This window comes from Onychostoma macrolepis, chromosome 18 (genome assembly GCF_012432095.1).
Source record: "Onychostoma macrolepis isolate SWU-2019 chromosome 18, ASM1243209v1, whole genome shotgun sequence".
In the NCBI taxonomy this organism is placed as follows: Eukaryota; Metazoa; Chordata; class Actinopteri; order Cypriniformes; family Cyprinidae; genus Onychostoma; species Onychostoma macrolepis.
The window spans coordinates 6,301,649-6,320,483 of record NC_081172.1 but is presented as its reverse complement, the minus strand read 5'-3'; the positions used below and the strand labels follow the sequence as shown (position 1 = coordinate 6,320,483).

The window sequence follows — 18,835 nt, the reverse complement described above, 5'->3', positions numbered from 1 at the left end:
TTTTTTTTTTTTTTTGGTTTTAGGTTTTAAGTCACCATAACTAAACGGACTATAAAACACCATAAAATAACTTTTTAGAATTTTTTTTTTTTACTTTTGTGCTATGATCTTTATAATTTTGGAACAGAATTTAGGCTGTTACTCAGCTCTTTCTCATGTGTTAAACTGAAAAAACATTAAAACATCAGTATGACATTTTTGGGTGAACCATTTCTTCAGAAGAATTAAGTTACTGAGCAGAGACTGTCAAGATTTACTTCACCGCCAGACGTTCTTCAGGAAAAAAAAAAGATTTTGGGACATCGCATGCCATGCTGGATTTTATAGCTGCATTAGCACACAGGTTCAGCTGTGATTGTTCTTAACCGTCTTAATGCATTACTGTTTTGGCAGACATAGTGTCTGTCTAAGTCAGACAAAGCTTTTAGCTTCATAAAGTGAGCTGAGGTATGCCTTTTCCTCACACCGCTTCAACTCTTATCTCAAAACAGTGATAAAAATCTAATCTAAAAACTCTGATATAAATAATATTTTGCCACCAACCCTTGAAATTGAAAGGAATGTTATCTTAAAAGTTTGGAAGCTGGAGATATGACCATGTCTGCTGATAGCTTAAGTGAAACCACATGTCTGTTTTTGTCTGTGTGCACGCGTAGATGCGCTCACCTAAATAAATTCTTCGTAAACACTGAGCACTATGGACAGGGTAAGGGTTAAGTAATTCAAAATTAAATTACAAGCTAACTGCAGATTTACTTGTCTACATTCCTCAATTGATGAGTTATTGTCAGTGAATAAAAACACAGGATGCCCTGAATGTCAGTGTTCTGAGAGCTGGTATGATCAGTTTCTCTGTCTCTGACGGTGAATCCAGGTGTGTTTTCACTGGCTCACGCATCACTGCACACACAAACATCAGGCTCCATGACTGAGGGAGTTTTTCTCTGGACCCTGAGGGGCTACAAGAATGTCCAACATACAAACACATTCACAGAAAGACAGGCTTGTATAAAAGAACCACCTGACCCGTCCAGCGTGTGTCAGAGAGCATCTGGAGAGAAAAGAGGGGAATCTCTCATAGCATTCTTAGACAATGTGTTATGAAAGTACGGTTCAACTTACAACAGCATACATAACGTGACATCTAAATACTGAAGAGCTGCTACTGTTCACAGAAACACTTAATAGTTGAAGACTCTCTCCTTCTTACTTCTACATAATGTTTTATATCAAATTACTTTGTACGTAGGTCTGTACAATTCCCAAACTACTTTTTAAAAGATAAGTTCTGTATGCATAGGAGTAGCTGTTGTCATTGTGACAAATTAATGTAGACTAAAATGTACAATCTCTGCGGTTGAAACCACTTGGAATGAAACCATCGACCACTTCCATGGACGGTACCCGCTTTCCCACAGAAACCAGAGCTAAGAAACAGCTCAGGCTGGGGGTTTCATGTGGTCTTTCTACAAAAAGATGACTCACATGAGTGAGTGGAAGTGGGTAAGAATGCTGGTACTTGAGATAATTAGATAGGAATTTTAATTTGGCCGTTATTGTTTAGGGTAAACTACACTGACATTGACCCCTCTCAGTATACTGTGTCCTAATGCGAGATAATATTTTTGGATTTCGTCTGTCATAACAATGATTTTCTTAAAACGTATGTTTGCTCTGTTTTCCAGTAGAATCATCTAAATACTCTTAAGAAACATTGTGCAAGATATAAACTCATTTTCTCACTCTTAGCTCTCTCAAATGCTTAAACAACAACAACAACAAATCTACTAAAGAGGTTAAAAAAATATTGAAACTATATTCTCTGAAATCAAGTCTTATCTAGAAATTTTCTTCTCAAGGAACTGGAAAGCAAGACACATATAAAAAGACTTAAGGATGTCAGTTTACAACACAGTTGGGCAAAAGCCACACGTGATGAGAAAAGTGATAAATACACTTTCTGAATGGATACATATCAGCCACTTCCTTCACAACCAACTAATATATGGGAAAAGAAATGGAGTTATGGATTCCCTGATATAAAAATTATGTCTGATACAGATAAGCCACCAACTATTTCATTTTATGGCTGATAAACAACAAATGGCTAAAACTAAAAGTCTATATTTTGTGTTAAATAAATAGAATAAAAAGCAACAAATTAATATAGGAACCACAACACTGAAAGCGCAATGTGTGTGTGTTTATAAAACCAATTAATTAGAGATGCTTTTGATTATTAAAATCTAATGAATATATTAAAATTGAACCCAGAAAATTCAGTGAATAAAGTGAATTTGAGAAAAAAATAAAACATTTCACAGGGCCTTAAAAATTTAATTTTCCTTAAACTTTTAATAAACTTCTGTTAAATTGTGCAAGTTTCATTGTTTCAGTTAATTAGGCATGCTTTTTTATTAATAAAAAATTAATGTAACCATTAAAACAGAGTCTGAAAAAAATAAAAAAATAAAAAAAAAATAACTCAGAATCCAGAAAAAAATAAAACAGAATTTGTGCAAAAAAAGGACTACAAAACACCATAAAATAACCTTTAAAAAGTACATTTTATGACTTTCATGCTATAAGTATATAGTGATATTATAACTTTGGATAACCACAAACTATTACTTTGGGGACTAAGTGGCTAAAATTCTATATTTTGTTTTAATTAAATAAAATAAATATAAATTGTTTTAAATGCAACAAACTGATATACATAAAAAAAGTCATCTAATACAATGTAACAAAATATATAGGTAAATATATGGGCAAAAGTTCAAGATGATACATTAATAATTTGGTTTTCCCAGTAGAGAAAGAAAGACAATTTTAATTCAATTTTAAATGTGTATATCTGCTAAAGATAACGGTCAACTTTTAGGAGAACACTGATATATAGTTGGATTCAAAGCTAACACACACTGACTAAAAGCCACAAAACTACAATTCCAACTTTCATGGGGTCTTAAACAAGTCTGTTAATCTGCCACAAATGCAATGCTGAAATAACAAACGAGCAACAGTTTGTACATTAAGAACATATGCTTTTGAAATATGTGAAACGCCATCTTAACCCATGCTTATCTGCAATACGGGCTGCTTCGGAAATTAGCTTTGATATTACATCATCCGGAAAGGAAATCTCCAACTCTTTGGCATGAATTCAAGTCTGTGGGTGTATCTGAATGTATCTGAGTGTAAAATATATATATGAGAAACATGATGATGAGAACAGATGAGGCCCAACAGATGGTTGGCCGGTTTACATGGACTTACATGTATTTATCTCACCGTAATATCTCAAGAGTCTAGTACTTGTTATCTGCATGGAAGTTATGTAGACCGTTGAAAAACACTTAGTCCCTAAAGTAATATACAATTACTTGTCCTGGTTGCCATATTGGACTGAAAAAATTTAACTAAGTGCGGTATCACAAAACACAAAGACATCTTTAATAAAACTGCCATTTAACGAATCTGTAAGTTCTCCAGCTAGACTTGAACGTTGCCTCTGAAAGACTCATTAGCCCACCTGCTTGTCATGTTTGCATCCTGTTTTTGTTTTAAGACCAACTTTGAACGATTTCGCACCCTGTCTCTTGAGTATTTCTTCACAGTTTTTCCCATAGCGCCATTATTAGTGTCCATTCAAAATTCTCTGCTCACCTAGTTTAAAACCACTTAATTTCCAATGCATGATATATTTGTGTGTCATGCTTTGTACAGTATGTCATAGTGCAGAAAAAGATCTTACAAGCAGCCCATTGTTCCAATAAACATAAATGTACAGTGGTTTTCTCCAAACTTTCTCAACAAATCAAAAGTGAAAAGCCGCAGACGTACCAGAGAATGGAAACTGTCAGCCATCAAAGATGTTTCGATGCTTAACCAGACATGTGCTTGTGTAACTTGTATGCATGTCAGGAAAATCAAATCCTGGAGCTTTTAACTAATTTTCACTGTATAAAGCCAAGCCAAGGGCAGGGCAGCAGAGTTTCAGAACAGCACTGCACAATTTCTGTAAATTCTAAATGACAGGATCTTACATCTACTAAAATGACTAGCTATAAAGTGCAATGACTTTAAATCCTCTTTACTTTTTTTTAACATGTTCTACACTGTGCAAAAGTCTTTTCAGATTATTCACAAAAATATTTATATAGCCTATTTAAAAAAAACAAACAAAAAAACATCTCAATGGTTTATTACAATAATCTGAGGTTGCACAGACAGGCATGGTGCTTCTGATTTGTTGTTAGGTGAAAAATTAGAAATTTCATAATGGAGTAGGTATATCAGAGTAAACACTAAAGCTCTCACAAACAACAAGATAAAATTAATAGACTTAATACAAATCTGCAGAAAGAAAGAGAAAGTGTGTGAGAGAGAGGAAAGGGGGAAAAAAACTGTAACTTGATCTTTCTCAGCTGGCTTAAGGAAACTGAAGAATTAAAGCAGAACCCTCTTGGAGGATTTCCTTTGTACTGGTATGACTGGTGCAATTTAAGCCGAACTGAATTGCTCTTATTCCATAATCCAATGAGACCACCCTGGATCCACAAACACTTGGGCAAATGTTCAGAGCCCATGTTTTTACCCTCTGCGTTTTGATCTGCAAGTAAAATTCTAAAGCTAACCAGAAAAGAAATGCTCAAATACTGAAAAATGTAGCTTCTGTTAAACGTCAATAAAGACTGTGGACTTTTTAGAAATTAGTCTGCCAAATAACTTTTTTCAACTGGAATATACTTTGAAATTTCATACCATGTGTATTCAAGGATGAAGAAAGTTCTTAAAAATACTACTTATTTGTATTTTGTAATTTGGTCTCGTCATAACATTTGACTCAAGGACAGAAGATTTAGTTTGGTACAATATTGTTTTGTTTTTGCCTGTTTGAAGTATTAAATATTTTATGCAGTGGCTGCCTCTGAACAAAACTGATTCACATTCAAGAAAAGATGAAAGAAAACAAAGAAACACAAAGAAAAATTGAAACACATGAGGACCTTCAGGCATTTTAAACTTTCTTTTATAAGAATATTAATCTTCGGGGCTATTTAAAGGTTGAAAAGTGAATTAAACAGAAGCTTTCTGTGATGATTAGCATATTTTTCTTTTAATACACATCACTTTTACAGTTTAATTTTTGGATGATTTTATACCAACTGGTTTTGGTTATCCTCCAGTGTTGACTCCTGATTTAATAAGTTAGATAAGTGTCCTGTCCCTGTCAGGCTGCTGTTCAGGAAGATTACTTGGTGAAAAGAAAGAAAGAAAGAAAAAAAAAAGTTTCCCAGAGCTTTCCTGTTCAGTGAAGGAGTTTTTTGTGTTTAACAAGAGCCACAGTGATAACCTTTAGTACACTTCAATGCCTGGTACAAGTATGATGGGCAATAAAAGTCAAGATGGTACTGAACAGCCTCAGATAGGACTATTACCAATATAGACACTAAATACTAAAAACTCTCCAAATTCATATACATGAGTTTACTTTTTTTTTTAACTTCATTAACATTACTGTAACTTTATTTCTGTCAGTTCCACTATCGTCAAAATGATTGACACTTAGCATACGGTTTGGTTTGGCGGTATGGTTCTGTTCTGGGCAAAAACTGGTCAGCAGTCCAATGAGCAGGGAGAGTAGCAATAATAACCCCCCTACACTGTAAAAAATTTCACTGTTAAATTACAGTAAACTACTGGCAGCTAGATTCACCAGTATAATGCTGTACTTTTACAGTGTACCTACTGTAATCTGCAACAACAGTTTATTACTGTAAAAATAGTACAGTACCGTGCAGTAGAAAATATAAGCTTTACAGTATAATACTGTCATTATACTGTTATTTTAGTATTCCAGCTGTAATTTCATAAGCTCTTTATTACTGTAAAATGTATTAAAGTACTGTAGAATGTGATCTTAACATTGTAACACTGCTAGAAGCTAATGATTTAAAATGTGCATTCTAAAATTAAATACAGCTAAAAATTACTTGAACAAAAATTGCTCGGACAAGAGATGGCTTTAAAACATTAGGCTTTTATTAAAGCATTGTTAATGACACTGTTTCCACTTCACCAGTAAGACTAGACTGAACAAAACAAAATGCTATGACTTCTGGTTGCAGAACATGTGACTTCACCTTACTAAATACTGTCCCACTTATAGTTCATGAGGTTTTTACAAAACCTTGCCCTGTCTTCTACAACACCACAGTCACTTGGCTGGCCTTTGTTTCCCTCTCGTGGTTCACACCAATGAAGTGCTTAAAATGTAATAATAGAGAAATATGGGATGTTAGGCGTGGCAAGTAAAGATTAATTGGGGTAACTGCATGAAAAGAGCTGTATCCGGACCTACTGTGTTTGACAAAAATAAAGAGAGAGGTGGGGTGGGCGGTGAAAAGAGAGAACGACTATTTCTGAACAAAGCTGGCAAAAAAATCAAACAATATTTACCTTTGAACAAACTCCTATGTCCTTGTAGCTTTCTCTTGGTTTTGCAAGTTGAAGACAGTAGCTTGCTTTTAATACTGATCATCCAACCTCCAATTGTGACTTCGTCACCAGCAACTGATGCAAACAACAATACTTAATGTTCAGAAACATTATGAAATATAGGTATCAGCCTACACACCGTAACAGCAAAATACAGACAATCTTTAAGGTTCTCTCTGACAGAATAATAAAATGATTATGGTATAATTATAACTGTTAGCATAACTTTAGTGCACATTTCAATAAACCGCACAACAAATGGTAAAATAAAGCCCAGTCTATCACATAGATTTTACAAAAAAATTAAATGGATGATCATACCATGGACATTTGATTAGATTGCAAAATAACAAAAGTTAAACTTGAATGAACAAGCTTGCTAACTTAGTTAGCTGATTTGTTTACCGTTCACTGGATATGAAAAAAAAAAAAAAAAGAATTGTTATTGGTAACTTCATTCAATAAAAAGATATAACAGTGTGTAAATAATATCACAGCCTAAAACTGACTTTGATAAAAATCGCAAATACCTTAGTCGGCGAGTAGAAAAGCAAGCCGAATTCGCCGTCCATTTCGATGCTGGCAGCTCACAAAAATCGTCTTTAATTCTGCTTCTTATTTTTCTTTCTCTCGTTAATAAAATATTGTAGATCAGTAATTTTAAACCTGCATGAGTGCACACCTCTTGACTGTTGATGGGAGCTGATGCGTCGTGCTCAGATGAGTTATGAACGGTCTCAAGTAACAACGTCACACATGTGACTAGACTAAAAAAATACTGTATTATACCATTAAGACTGAACAGTAGCTTGCTTTTAATATTTCATCATCATTTACAGTATTTAACTTTATTTAGATAGAACGGTATATTACTGTAGAAAATTCTCTGTATTTTTACAGCAATTTTTTTACAGTGTAGGGTAAACAGAACAGAACAAAGCAGATATAATTAATGTACTTAATGATATTTAAGTGTAACACATTATTCAAGATAAAAGGAGTCTGAATCAAAGAGGAATATCAGAAAGCCTGTGGCGAAAGGAGGAGCTGGGGATGGAGGAGGATAATTTGCTCCTGAGCAAGTGAAAAAGCTGCTGAATAATACTGAATAGAGCTTATATAGGAATGCCGTGATAGGTGTCATATTCCTATAAGTAGATGTGATCAGCTGAGAGTCAGCCAATGCAAGCTTGACTCACGTGACCTGCCGGAAATAATGCTATATGCTTAAGTTAATATTAACAAATGTCTTTACTGCCATTTTTGATCAGTTTAAAGTATCCTTGCTAAATAAAAGTATTTAAGGATGCAATGATTCACTCAACTCACAATGTGATACTGGTTTCACAATTTTAATCAAATAAATGCAGCCTTGGTGAGCACAAAAGACTTCTATTCAAAAACATTAAGAGAAACTTACTCAAAACCTTTGAAAAAAAAAAAAAAAAAAAAACTAACTCAACTCAAAAAAAGACAACTCACATGATAACTTAATGCCATTTTAGAAATAAACAAATTATCGTGAACAATGAATTACACTGTTTAAATAATTTAGTATTGCATACTGCTTGTTTCCATACTATTTTAAAAAATAGTAGCGTAAGCAGTATGCTATTCCATTCCAAACACAGTCTGTCACCTCAGAGAGAAGGGTGTTCAAGGGTGGATTAAGTCTGCACTCAGCGGCAAGCGTCACTCTCTGACCTGTCACTGCTCCAGGGCTCCAGAAAGTCAGAAGAAAGTGTGCTGACATAAGGATTAGCTGATGTCAAAAGGTCAGATAAAAGTTGTGTCATGTTATGTTTGAACGACCTTGAGTCGCACCATATTTGAGTAATATGTAACACTAACACTGCAACTGCGAACACCATTTCACTAGCGTGTGACACACTTCTGTCAGCACTTAAAGAAAGATAATATTCTACTCTGACATAGTAGTTTAGGTTTGACAAAGTCTTAATATGCAACCAATAACCACGGGGTAAATTTAGAAGCACCTCAAGAAAATGTGGTGGTATGTTTACAAAAACAAACTCATAGGCATATCATTTTACTAAGCTAATCTAAAACTTTTTAACTTAATTGAATTACCCTTGAATTCCACTTAGAGTTGTATCTTTCACATCTCTTTGGCCTGCTTTCTGATAGCCACAGTAAACTCTTCAGGTGGAGGCCAATGGGGATAAAGCTTCAATAATTAGTGCCACATTACTAGACAGGGCACGATGCCACGAAACAGGACCACAATCCTCTCGTTCACCTCATTCCAGTGAAACAATCCCTCTGTCTTTGTTGGTATTTAAGCTCTGGTGTGTCTGAGCAGGAGAAACACAGAGTTACTGTCTTGAACTTCTGGAAGCTATTATAGACGCCTCCTTCAATATCTTGCTCATGCCAAACTACACACCTAAAGCCTGTCCCATCACCCCCACTGCTTCTACACCGCCTCCTTCATCTGTAAATGATGAGGTCCTACAGCAAGCACTGGTGATTTATAAGAGGATCAAGGAACAGTGAAACAGGTATAGTGTATTCAAACAGCACAGCGGTGAATATTGATTGATATATGCAAGAAAATAAATAAATAATTAAATGAATAAAAAAAAAAATAGTTCTGCCCATTCAATATGACTATACAATAATATTAATAAGAATTATAATAATTATAAAAATAAATCAATACAGACTATTAGTATTGCAATATATATAGTGCTGTAAAAAAGAGCTTTTAATAATAATAATAATAATAATAACAAAAACAATAATAATGCTATAAATAAAAACCAATAAAACATACAAATAAACAATTAAAACTGTAAAAGAGTATTTAATAATAATAATAATAATAATAATGTTATAAATAAAAACAATAAAATATATTACAACTTTAAAAGTACTACAGTACTGTAAAAATAACTGTTATTAATAATAATAAAGAACACCACAATTCAGATATTTATTATACAGATATCCGTATCGTTCAGGAGAGAAAAATAAAAGCTTGACTAATAATCTGAAAATTATTTTCATGTTATGGCCCAAACCCAATAAATTGCCCATAATACATTTCTGTACTATTTTTTTTTTTTTAAATAATTTAAACACTAAAAACTAAAATCAATTATTATAAATGCTACAAGTGAATTTAGGAATCACAACATTATATTGTACAGCACGAAAAAAAAAAATATATATATTTATTTAAAAATTTGCTAAAGCTTAGATTTAACAGTGTTATAAAATTGGTGTTAGTGAACGTCAGATGATGGTAAAAGGTAATCTGAAATGTAAAAAATAATTTAAAATGAATAATTATTTAACTTTTTAATGTGCACATGTCATTTCTATTATTATAGTAATTTATTTTATTTATTTATTTATTTCTGGTAGCAACAAAAGGTTGAGTAAACAATGAACTTTCACTTTTGGTGAACTATTCCTTTAAGAACGAGACTTTAAAAGTGAGGGAAAAAACATTAATGCAGTAATGGGTGGTGGTGAGATGTGAAAGTTAACAAAACCTGATGTGACATGGTGATGGCGGAGCACTGCTAAACAAACACACTGCAGGCGTTCTGCGGAGAGACGCGCTGGTACACTGACTCACCGAATAAACAAACACTTAATGAGTCCTAATGCCAAAGAAAACTTTATCTTCCCCCTCTCTCATGAGCCTAAAGCCTCCTCCATCATGCTAACACCATTTTATTTTGAGAATTATGGTCATGAATTTGTCACACAGAACACCGAGCCAACCACCTCAGCAGGAGAAACTATGGACTGCACGTATAGTGTTTTGTGGACTGAATTATTGAAGGTGAGTGTAATGGATGCTGTACAAACACACAAGGCCGCTTTGATGCTGCGCTGAGGGTTTGGCACTCGTCCTCAGCCCGCCAAACCCAGAAACCGTGACAGAATAATGCCCATACACAGCGCTAACCAGGAGATAAGCCAATACAAATTCAAAACAAATAGCTGTAGAGCCTCACCTGGGTGTGTTTCACCATCTCTATAGGTACGTGCCAGTTTAAACACGGGCAGATAGAATCATCTGAGTGAAATGAATAAATGAGGCATTATGCTGGAATAACATTTCATTACACACTTGCAATGCTTGCAACAGCCCTGAGAGGAATGTTACTTCAACCACTAGTCATCAGAGAGGATTGTGGGATTTGTTTGATTTTGTTGTGAGGTTTATAATGCTTCGTCATTTTCAGTAAATTAAAAAAAAAAAGTATAAATACACTCATTCAGCAGTAGAATTCTCACCAAGTCTGAATTTATTTGAAAGAAAACACTGCAAAAACAGTGAAATATTATTGTTTTCCATTTGAATATATTTTAAAATGGAGTTTATTCCTGTGAATGCAAAGCATCATTATTCCAGTCTTCAGTGTCACACGATCCTTCAGAAATCATTCTAATATGCTGATTAGCCGCTCAAGAAATATTTCTTATTACTGTCAGTTACAGAAATCAAGATACATTATTTTAGGATTCTGTGATGAATAGACAATTCCACTGAAATCTTCTGCAACAATGTCTTTACTGTCACTTTTGATCAACGTAATGCATCCTTGCTGAATAAAAGGGGGGTAGAAGGACAATAACACTTAGTATTTAAGCAAGAATGTGGTATTTTTTTAGTTTTTGCAGGTGTCTAGCTCATGTCACCCATGACACTAAAGCAATCAGTCTTGTTCACATCGGCGTTGAACAGACACACACTCAAACAGCGTCTGGTGTTTCACCGTGGTCCTGGTTCCCCTCTGCTGGCTGTATATCTGCCTCATTGAACATCTCCACATGTGTGATAAGACCAGGGCAGGAGGGCTTGATCTCTGACCTGTGATCTAAATCTGAGGGAATAAATCACTAAATATATATAGGGATGTGTGTGTGTGTGTGTGTGTGTGTGTGTTTTAGACTTAATTTAGAGCTTAGTGACAAATAAACACCAAAACACAAAACCCACACAGGATGTCTTCTCTTCTACTCCAACACAAAAGCACAACGTCTTGTAAAATGTTACATGACCTCCTTTTAATTAAAGCAATTATGTACTATTTTGTCTTAATTTAAAAAAACAACTACAAACAATCATTTTAAATGTTACACATGAACTCAGACATCACAATATTACACTGTACTGTATAAAAACAATAGTAATATTCATAATATTCATTTTGAGATTTGCTAAAGATTACATTTAACATGTTATTCAATTATTCTTGTTTCAAGGATAACTTTAAGTGAGTGTTAGATGTTGACAAATGTCAAAAGGGGAAGCGAGCATACACAATTAATTAAACAATATCAACTAGTATATATTCAATATCTGCTGAAGTTTATAATTTAAAAAAAACTATACTGGCGGATAACTAATGCCATCAATATTGTGCAGCTCTAATGGCACAATTTTTTATTTATTTAAATTAATGAATTATGCAATAACACTATATTTTACCTTAAATACACCAAGCTAATGCCTCTTGGCACAATAAAACACAAACTACAGTTTGACTACATTTGAACATGTAACCATACTTCCAAGAATCCCTCCAGAGGGCAGCATAGAGTCATGAAGCAATACAATATTGCATCCAGCATTGATAAATAAATGGCCAAAATGTCTATAACAGCTACATCATGGTACAGTATATAAGGCAGTGCAAAGAAGCATCTACGTATAAAGATAAAGGAAATAAATGGAAAAAATAATAATAAATTATATATATACTGTATATATATATATATATATATATATATATATATATATATATATATATATATATAGCCAGCATGTTTTAGAAGGCGTTGGAGGAATTTTCCATTAAAGCATGCTGCTGTCTCTGAACCATAATAATCTCATATACAGGCTTTCACGCTCTTTGATAAAGTGGTATAAACAATCCTGACACTAAGACACGTTCTTCAGGCAAACATCTTTTACAAGATGATGACACAGAGGGCATGCAGCTGGTAAACATTTTGGCATCCTGTTCTTCTAAGCTTAATAAAGTTAAACAGATAGTATTTTAATACTTTTTTTTTTTTTTTTTTTTTTTAGCTTATAGTCATCATAGTGTAGAACACAAATGACAAGTACTTTAGTTCTACATTATAAACCCACTAGGGCCTTCTGTTATATATTCTATAGTATTACACATCTGTCCAAAGCTCTGCACGGCTTTCTGGATTAAGTGTCACACACACAATCTGCAGTGCATGCAGAACACATGCCTCAGCACATCATGGAACACACAGGCTCATTTGGTTTGAAGCACTCCCAAAGGTGAAAACTTCAAATAACTGCGCTCTGGGCATATATTCTTAGTGTCAATGGTCTGCACTGTGGAATCCTGCCCAGTTCATTCATCACACAACCACTAATGCACTCGTTCATAGATATGGACATTTACGACACACACATCTGTGTCCACAGAGCAGTCTGTGGGGTAATCAGGACGACCTCTGACCTCTAGACACTATACATGACCAGCCGTCACCTTTAAGCATGAGTGAGTTCAAAAGTCCATAAGGGAAAACAAGGGAAACAATAATTATTACGCTTTCAGTTTCGATAACTAGTTCATTTTTACTCTCACCTACAAACATGAATCTGTTCCTTGCATTTCTAACAGCTGAGCTGGGTATAGCTGGATTTACAGAATGCTATAAATGTGTTTAGAGAGTCATTTAGCTGCGGTGGGCCTTGTGGTAAATCAAGCTCTGGATTTTTAAACCGGTAAATGCAGTACCAAACTCTACCATCAGATGGCAGACATGTCTTTTGTTTTGTTTTGTTTATAATAACAAAAACTAGATCTGTACAGTTTGTGTGTTTAAAATGTGGGGTGCTTGACCAATGTCCATGCATAAACCTGATACTGAGCTATAGGGTGTTCTGATCTGGTTTATAGGTGGTAGCTTAATAACAAAGGACTCTGTGGTATCTCCAAATTTAGTTGATCTGAAAGAGAAAACTGGCCACAGTAGAAGGTTTATGCTAATAACTGCTATACTATTCCTTAGCATTATTTATTAAGCTCAGACATATTTCATGATGTTTACAATCGAGATGCCATAGAAGTGCCTGTGTTCAAGTATAGGTTTTGGACCTTAAGGTACATATTACATGTTTTGCTATGGAAGGAAACTGCAAAGTCTGTTGTGTGTCAAGGAAGTACATTGCAAGCATTTTTTCAAAGTTGTAAATATTTTTATACGTTTTCAAAGTTATAAAGAGTACGGTTCACAAGAAAATACTATTTCGGTTATGCATTTCCATCTATCAAATGTTCAATTGAATGCTAACTTTCACTGCAAGGTGGTCTAACACAAGCATCTTTTGTCCAGTGAGAATTGAAATGTAATATGCAAAATGGCAATGCAATAGGGCGAGTATGGTTGTGCTTGCAGAAATCCAATTTACTGTATTCACACTCGATCTCAAATGTAAATCTTACGCAAAGTTATGTTTTATGGTAATAGATGAGACGTGACATCAACTTCCTGAACATGAAAGAAAATAACCTGCAGACATGTAACAAGTAATAATTTGCACCCTGATATTTTGCTGATAAATACGCTGCAAAAACATATAATATACCCATGGCATAATACAATAGTTTTGATAATGACGCGTTATATTTACCATCAAAAACTCAGCACTCGATTATAAATGAAGGAAACAAATTAAATGTAGCAGTGCTATCTACAGAATGTAACCCACACAAACATTCATAAACGAACGGAGGACCCCATTCTATCTAACATTGACTTATCTGTATGTAGAAAGTCCATCTTCCAGTTTATTCACTATGATAAAGACACTGTTATTCAATATTTCACTTGTTATTGTCGAATATTTCGGATATTTCAGCCACACGTGCACCTGTGGCGTTCATAAACAGACACGATGACGCTAAACAGATAATGAAAGTTGATTGGTTAAAAAAGTTACAGTTGATGATGATTGTTTAATACGGAGGAATGCTAATTTAATCCATCCCTCATTTTGCATTTTTAATGTATTTAGGGTAATCGTACCTATTAAGCTCATGTACCCATTAAGCGCACTTCCATTTTTGAGATCAGATTATAAAAATAATTAAAAAATAATAATAATTTATTATCCCACTTGATGTCTTAACCAATTAATGTGTTTGTCATTTAAATTAATAATTTGGTACAATGCACTTATTGTGTACAAACATGTTTTTACATTGTACTTATATTTTTAAAAATACCTATATGTAATTACATTTATAATTCCACTGTTGACCCATCACTTACACCTTAACCCACCCTTAAACCTACCCATACCACCAAACCTGTCCCTAACCTTACCCGTATCCCACCTCAATAGCAGCAAAAGTGTTTTGCAATACAGTATGAACACAGTAAGTACATTGTACTTATTTCTTGATGTAAGTACATAGTAGTTAAGGCCACCTAATATAAAGTGTGACCGTATTGTTCTACATGGATTATTGTGTCAGTAATTTCATCCTGAACATTAAGCTTTTGCTTCTCTCAGCAGTATCATGAGTTTCATGGTTGAGAACCCACTGAACTCCAGCATGAGAGGAAAGACTAATAACACAAGACAGGGAGAATTTTTCCCTGGGCCCAGGTGCAGCGACCAGAGGACCTAGAACACAACGGCACTGCCAAGGCAATCAGAAACAAGAACGCACCCAGCGGTCCAGCCCTCTGAAACAGGTTCTTTAGAAGAGACATTTATTTGAACAGCAGAATGCATGCCAGAAATGAATAATTTACAGCAGCATTTTCATGTCTTTGTCCCTCGTTTCCAGTTCAGGAGAGTCCCTGTGAAAAGTCTAAGCAAGGCAGGTGTCCTTTTCTGCCCAATGTCCATTCAAACAGAGCCAGCCAACCGAGTTCATACTGTTAAGTTTTGCATCTGAAATTCCTGTTGGTTATACATTTAGCTACAAAGGTAGAGAATTCATCAGGCAGAAATTATGCCCGTCGATAACACCATCTGTCATTATTAGCAGAATATTTTTAAGCACCACCTGGAATCCAACGCCAGACAAATCACTCATTAACAAGAGCAGCTACTGTAAACGAGTATAGAAATGAGTGGTGCTGTAAATTCACATGCAGTTTGTACACAGTGGCATATATTTTGGACCATTTTTTCCATAAATAGTCTATATGTTCACAGCTACATTCAGATATATGTGTGCTGTAGGTGTGAGCGTGTGTGTGGCCTCAACAAGAGGGGACAAAAATGACTTGATAAAACTAATTCTGTGAAAGGGGTGAAAGTAGGACTTCTCAAGGAGTCTATGCGTCTGGTCCCAGCTGTGTTCTGTCTCTGATCCCAGCAGTTCTAGTCACACAGCTGTCCCGTCGGGATATTATATAACAGTTGTAAATTTGTCCTCCTTTGCCCTCTCATATTTAAAGCAAAAAAAAAACAACAACAACCCCATTTACTCTCTCAGTACAAGTTTTTGGTCTTATTGCATGGTTCATGATTAAGTCCATAAGTTATTCCAGGGAAAATAAATAGTCTGTTTTCATAATCTCTCTTAAAAATGTAATAAAATGTAAAAATCTCTAAAACATCTCTGAGCTTCTAATATATAAAGAGGAGTGTAACAATGGCGCCACCCATTGGTTGAAAGTTTTGTGACTTTGAAAGTTGTCTCAGAGATAGAGCTACATTTTATTATATTTTGATGAGATTGATAATTATATTTTCTTACATCTTCTTTTGAATAACTTATGGACTACAACATATATATGCACACAAAATGTTTATTCGGATGCTCACTTTTCATAAGGGGATTAAAATGTATAAAATTATGATTAATGCTGTTTCACTTAGAAATGTCACGTTATAGTAGCAACAAGTGTTCCAGATATACTATATTTCCATGTTGACGTCAAATATGGCCTTGAATGTCACATAAAATGGAGAAAACGTAAAATGGCCTTGTAAAAAGCAAAAATGAAAATCCTTTTTAGCAGTTACAAATAATAATGTTATGCCATAAACAGAATTATTCAGAAAAACAGTCATGTACTCTCTATAGTGGTAATGTGGATTGGGTTTTCATAAATTCTGTTTTTGTACATGTAGTGGAAGCTAGTAGTATTTCCCCAAGTCTGCCTGACAAACATGACAAAAAGGAACACATGGCAATAAATGCCACGGTATTTCATATACTCGACCACAATGCTTTTATATAAACGTGAATGTGAACATAGAGCAAAATCATATCAACAAATAACTTAACTGAGGAGAAAAAGTTAGTTAATGAAGAGGGTTTGTTTCCCCTCATGGTGCAGTGGTTTACAATGAAGACAACTAATAATAAAATAAATCTATTATGTAATATTTTAGATATACTCTGGCACAGTACAAAATTAAATATTAATCTAAAAAAAATAGCAGAAAATATTTTTAGTTGTTTTTTCTTGTCAGGAAGAGCTTATTCAGAGGAACAACAGAGTTCCATTAATGGATCTGCTGAGGCGTTGCTTTTGCAGCAGATGAAAATAGAAAACACAAGGAGGAAGATAGAAAGAGGGGGAAAGAAAAAGAAGAATAAATCCTAAAGAACAATATCTAATTAATGGATACATACATAAACAGAAGGGCCTACCGTTCCAATACAAAGATATACAGTATATGTTAAGGTCAACACACTCTATACACATAATATCACTGACAAGTTCATTACCCAGAATGCACTGGGATTGTGCTTCAGCTAAATGGAGGTTAAACAGTGGTCTTTCAGCATCCATGTTTTGTCCCTCATAAAATGAAACAAGGTTTTTATACAGACTGAAACCTGTCTCACAGTATATTTTTGTATTTATGTCATATTTACAGGTATTTCAGTATCTGTTAGCATCTTGTGTTCCGTTAGGTCCTCTCAGAGTTTGAGCCTCAATACGTGTCAATGAAGATGTGCTCTAATTCTCTCACACACATACTACAGGAAGTGGAATCCCACTCTTCCTGTCTCCAGTCTCAGCAGAAGTCTGTTGGATTTCCTCATCCTTTTTTATTTAGAGCCCACGTCACACGCTGCGGGGTGCCCGCTGCATCTCGTGGGTCCTGCGATTACGTCCTTTCTTGTTTTCTTGTAGCAGCTTCCACTTACTGGTGTGTGATTGGCTGGAGTGGATGAGCTGGCTGGCGTGTGATTGGCTGGCATTCAGCAGATTGGCTTTCTGCCTGCGCTGTTTCCGTTCTCTTTTCCAAACCTGCTCGCAGAGCTGGTCGACGCTGTTCGGGCTCGGCGGGTTGATGAGGGACAGGAAGTCACGGTACCACATCTTGCCGTTGGCCGGGTCGTTGCTGTCGGGCGTGTCTCGGTGCAGGAGGTCATCCAGGTGTTCGGTGGGAATGACGTTGAGCGTGAGGCGGAGGAGGGTCTGGATGAAGCCGTGTTCGACAGCGTGGCAGTAATACACACCCGAGTCCTTCTGATGGAGAGTTCGGATCAACAGACCCTGTTCTGTGCCCAACACCCGCTCATCTGACTTTATCTAAACAAAACATGTAGACATGTGATCAGATCACATACTCTGAGTACTGTAAACATCATTGACAACAACAGTTTCAGTATTTTTGGCTGCGTTCACCCCATAAACCAAAGTGCCTGATTCTATTTTCCAATTAAATTGTCCAGTCAAATATAATTTTTTATGAGTTTCTTTACTTAACTTTTGTAATGTGATCCATACCTGATACCGAATTAAAAAACATCAACATTCATGACAGCATGTTGATCAACAAATTTCGTAATTGAATCCAATACCATATTTTATTATTACAGCATATGAAACTGGAAAAAAACGTACAGTATTTATGCATTAGCATTAATATTTGGCCTGTTGTTTAACTTCACAATATTTGACATGTACTGTAATGTACATCCATGTACATTTAAACAAATTTTGCAATGTTCTATTCTATAGATCCTTTTTATACATTTATGAATATATTGAGTAAGATTGACGGAAAGCTTGCATGAATTCTGACCTGATATTTAACATTGCAAAAATCAAATCTGTATTTGATTTATTTCTCCACTAGACATTGAAAAAGTCAGATTCAGTGTCATTTTTCTTTTGTGAAAGCAATTGAAAAAATAAATTAAAGGAATTTTAAATATCTAAATAAATAAATAAATGCCTTAAAACGAATAAGAAAATATTTAAGATTCTATGCTCTTTGAATCATTCTCAAATCTTGTTAAGTCCATGCAGCTCAAGTGCTGCTGTCATTTAAGTAAAAGACGGGCAAACCAAATCGACACGAATCCGGTCTATG

General features: G+C 34.8%; 1 protein-coding gene across 2 annotated transcripts in view; it reads right to left on the bottom strand.

Moving 5' to 3' along the window:
- Positions 1-15,246: 15,246 nt before the first annotated feature.
- The window catches only part of sema3ab (sema domain, immunoglobulin domain (Ig), short basic domain, secreted, (semaphorin) 3Ab), a 50,938-nt gene continuing 47,349 nt past the window's right edge, over positions 15,247-18,835 (bottom strand). For both annotated transcript variants that reach the window (XM_058751676.1, XM_058751677.1), the window contains exon 18: positions 15,247-18,048. In XM_058751676.1, coding sequence (XP_058607659.1) covers positions 17,578-18,048 — 471 coding nt within the window. In that variant the 3' untranslated portion in view covers positions 15,247-17,577. The remainder of the gene's footprint in view (positions 18,049-18,835) is intronic.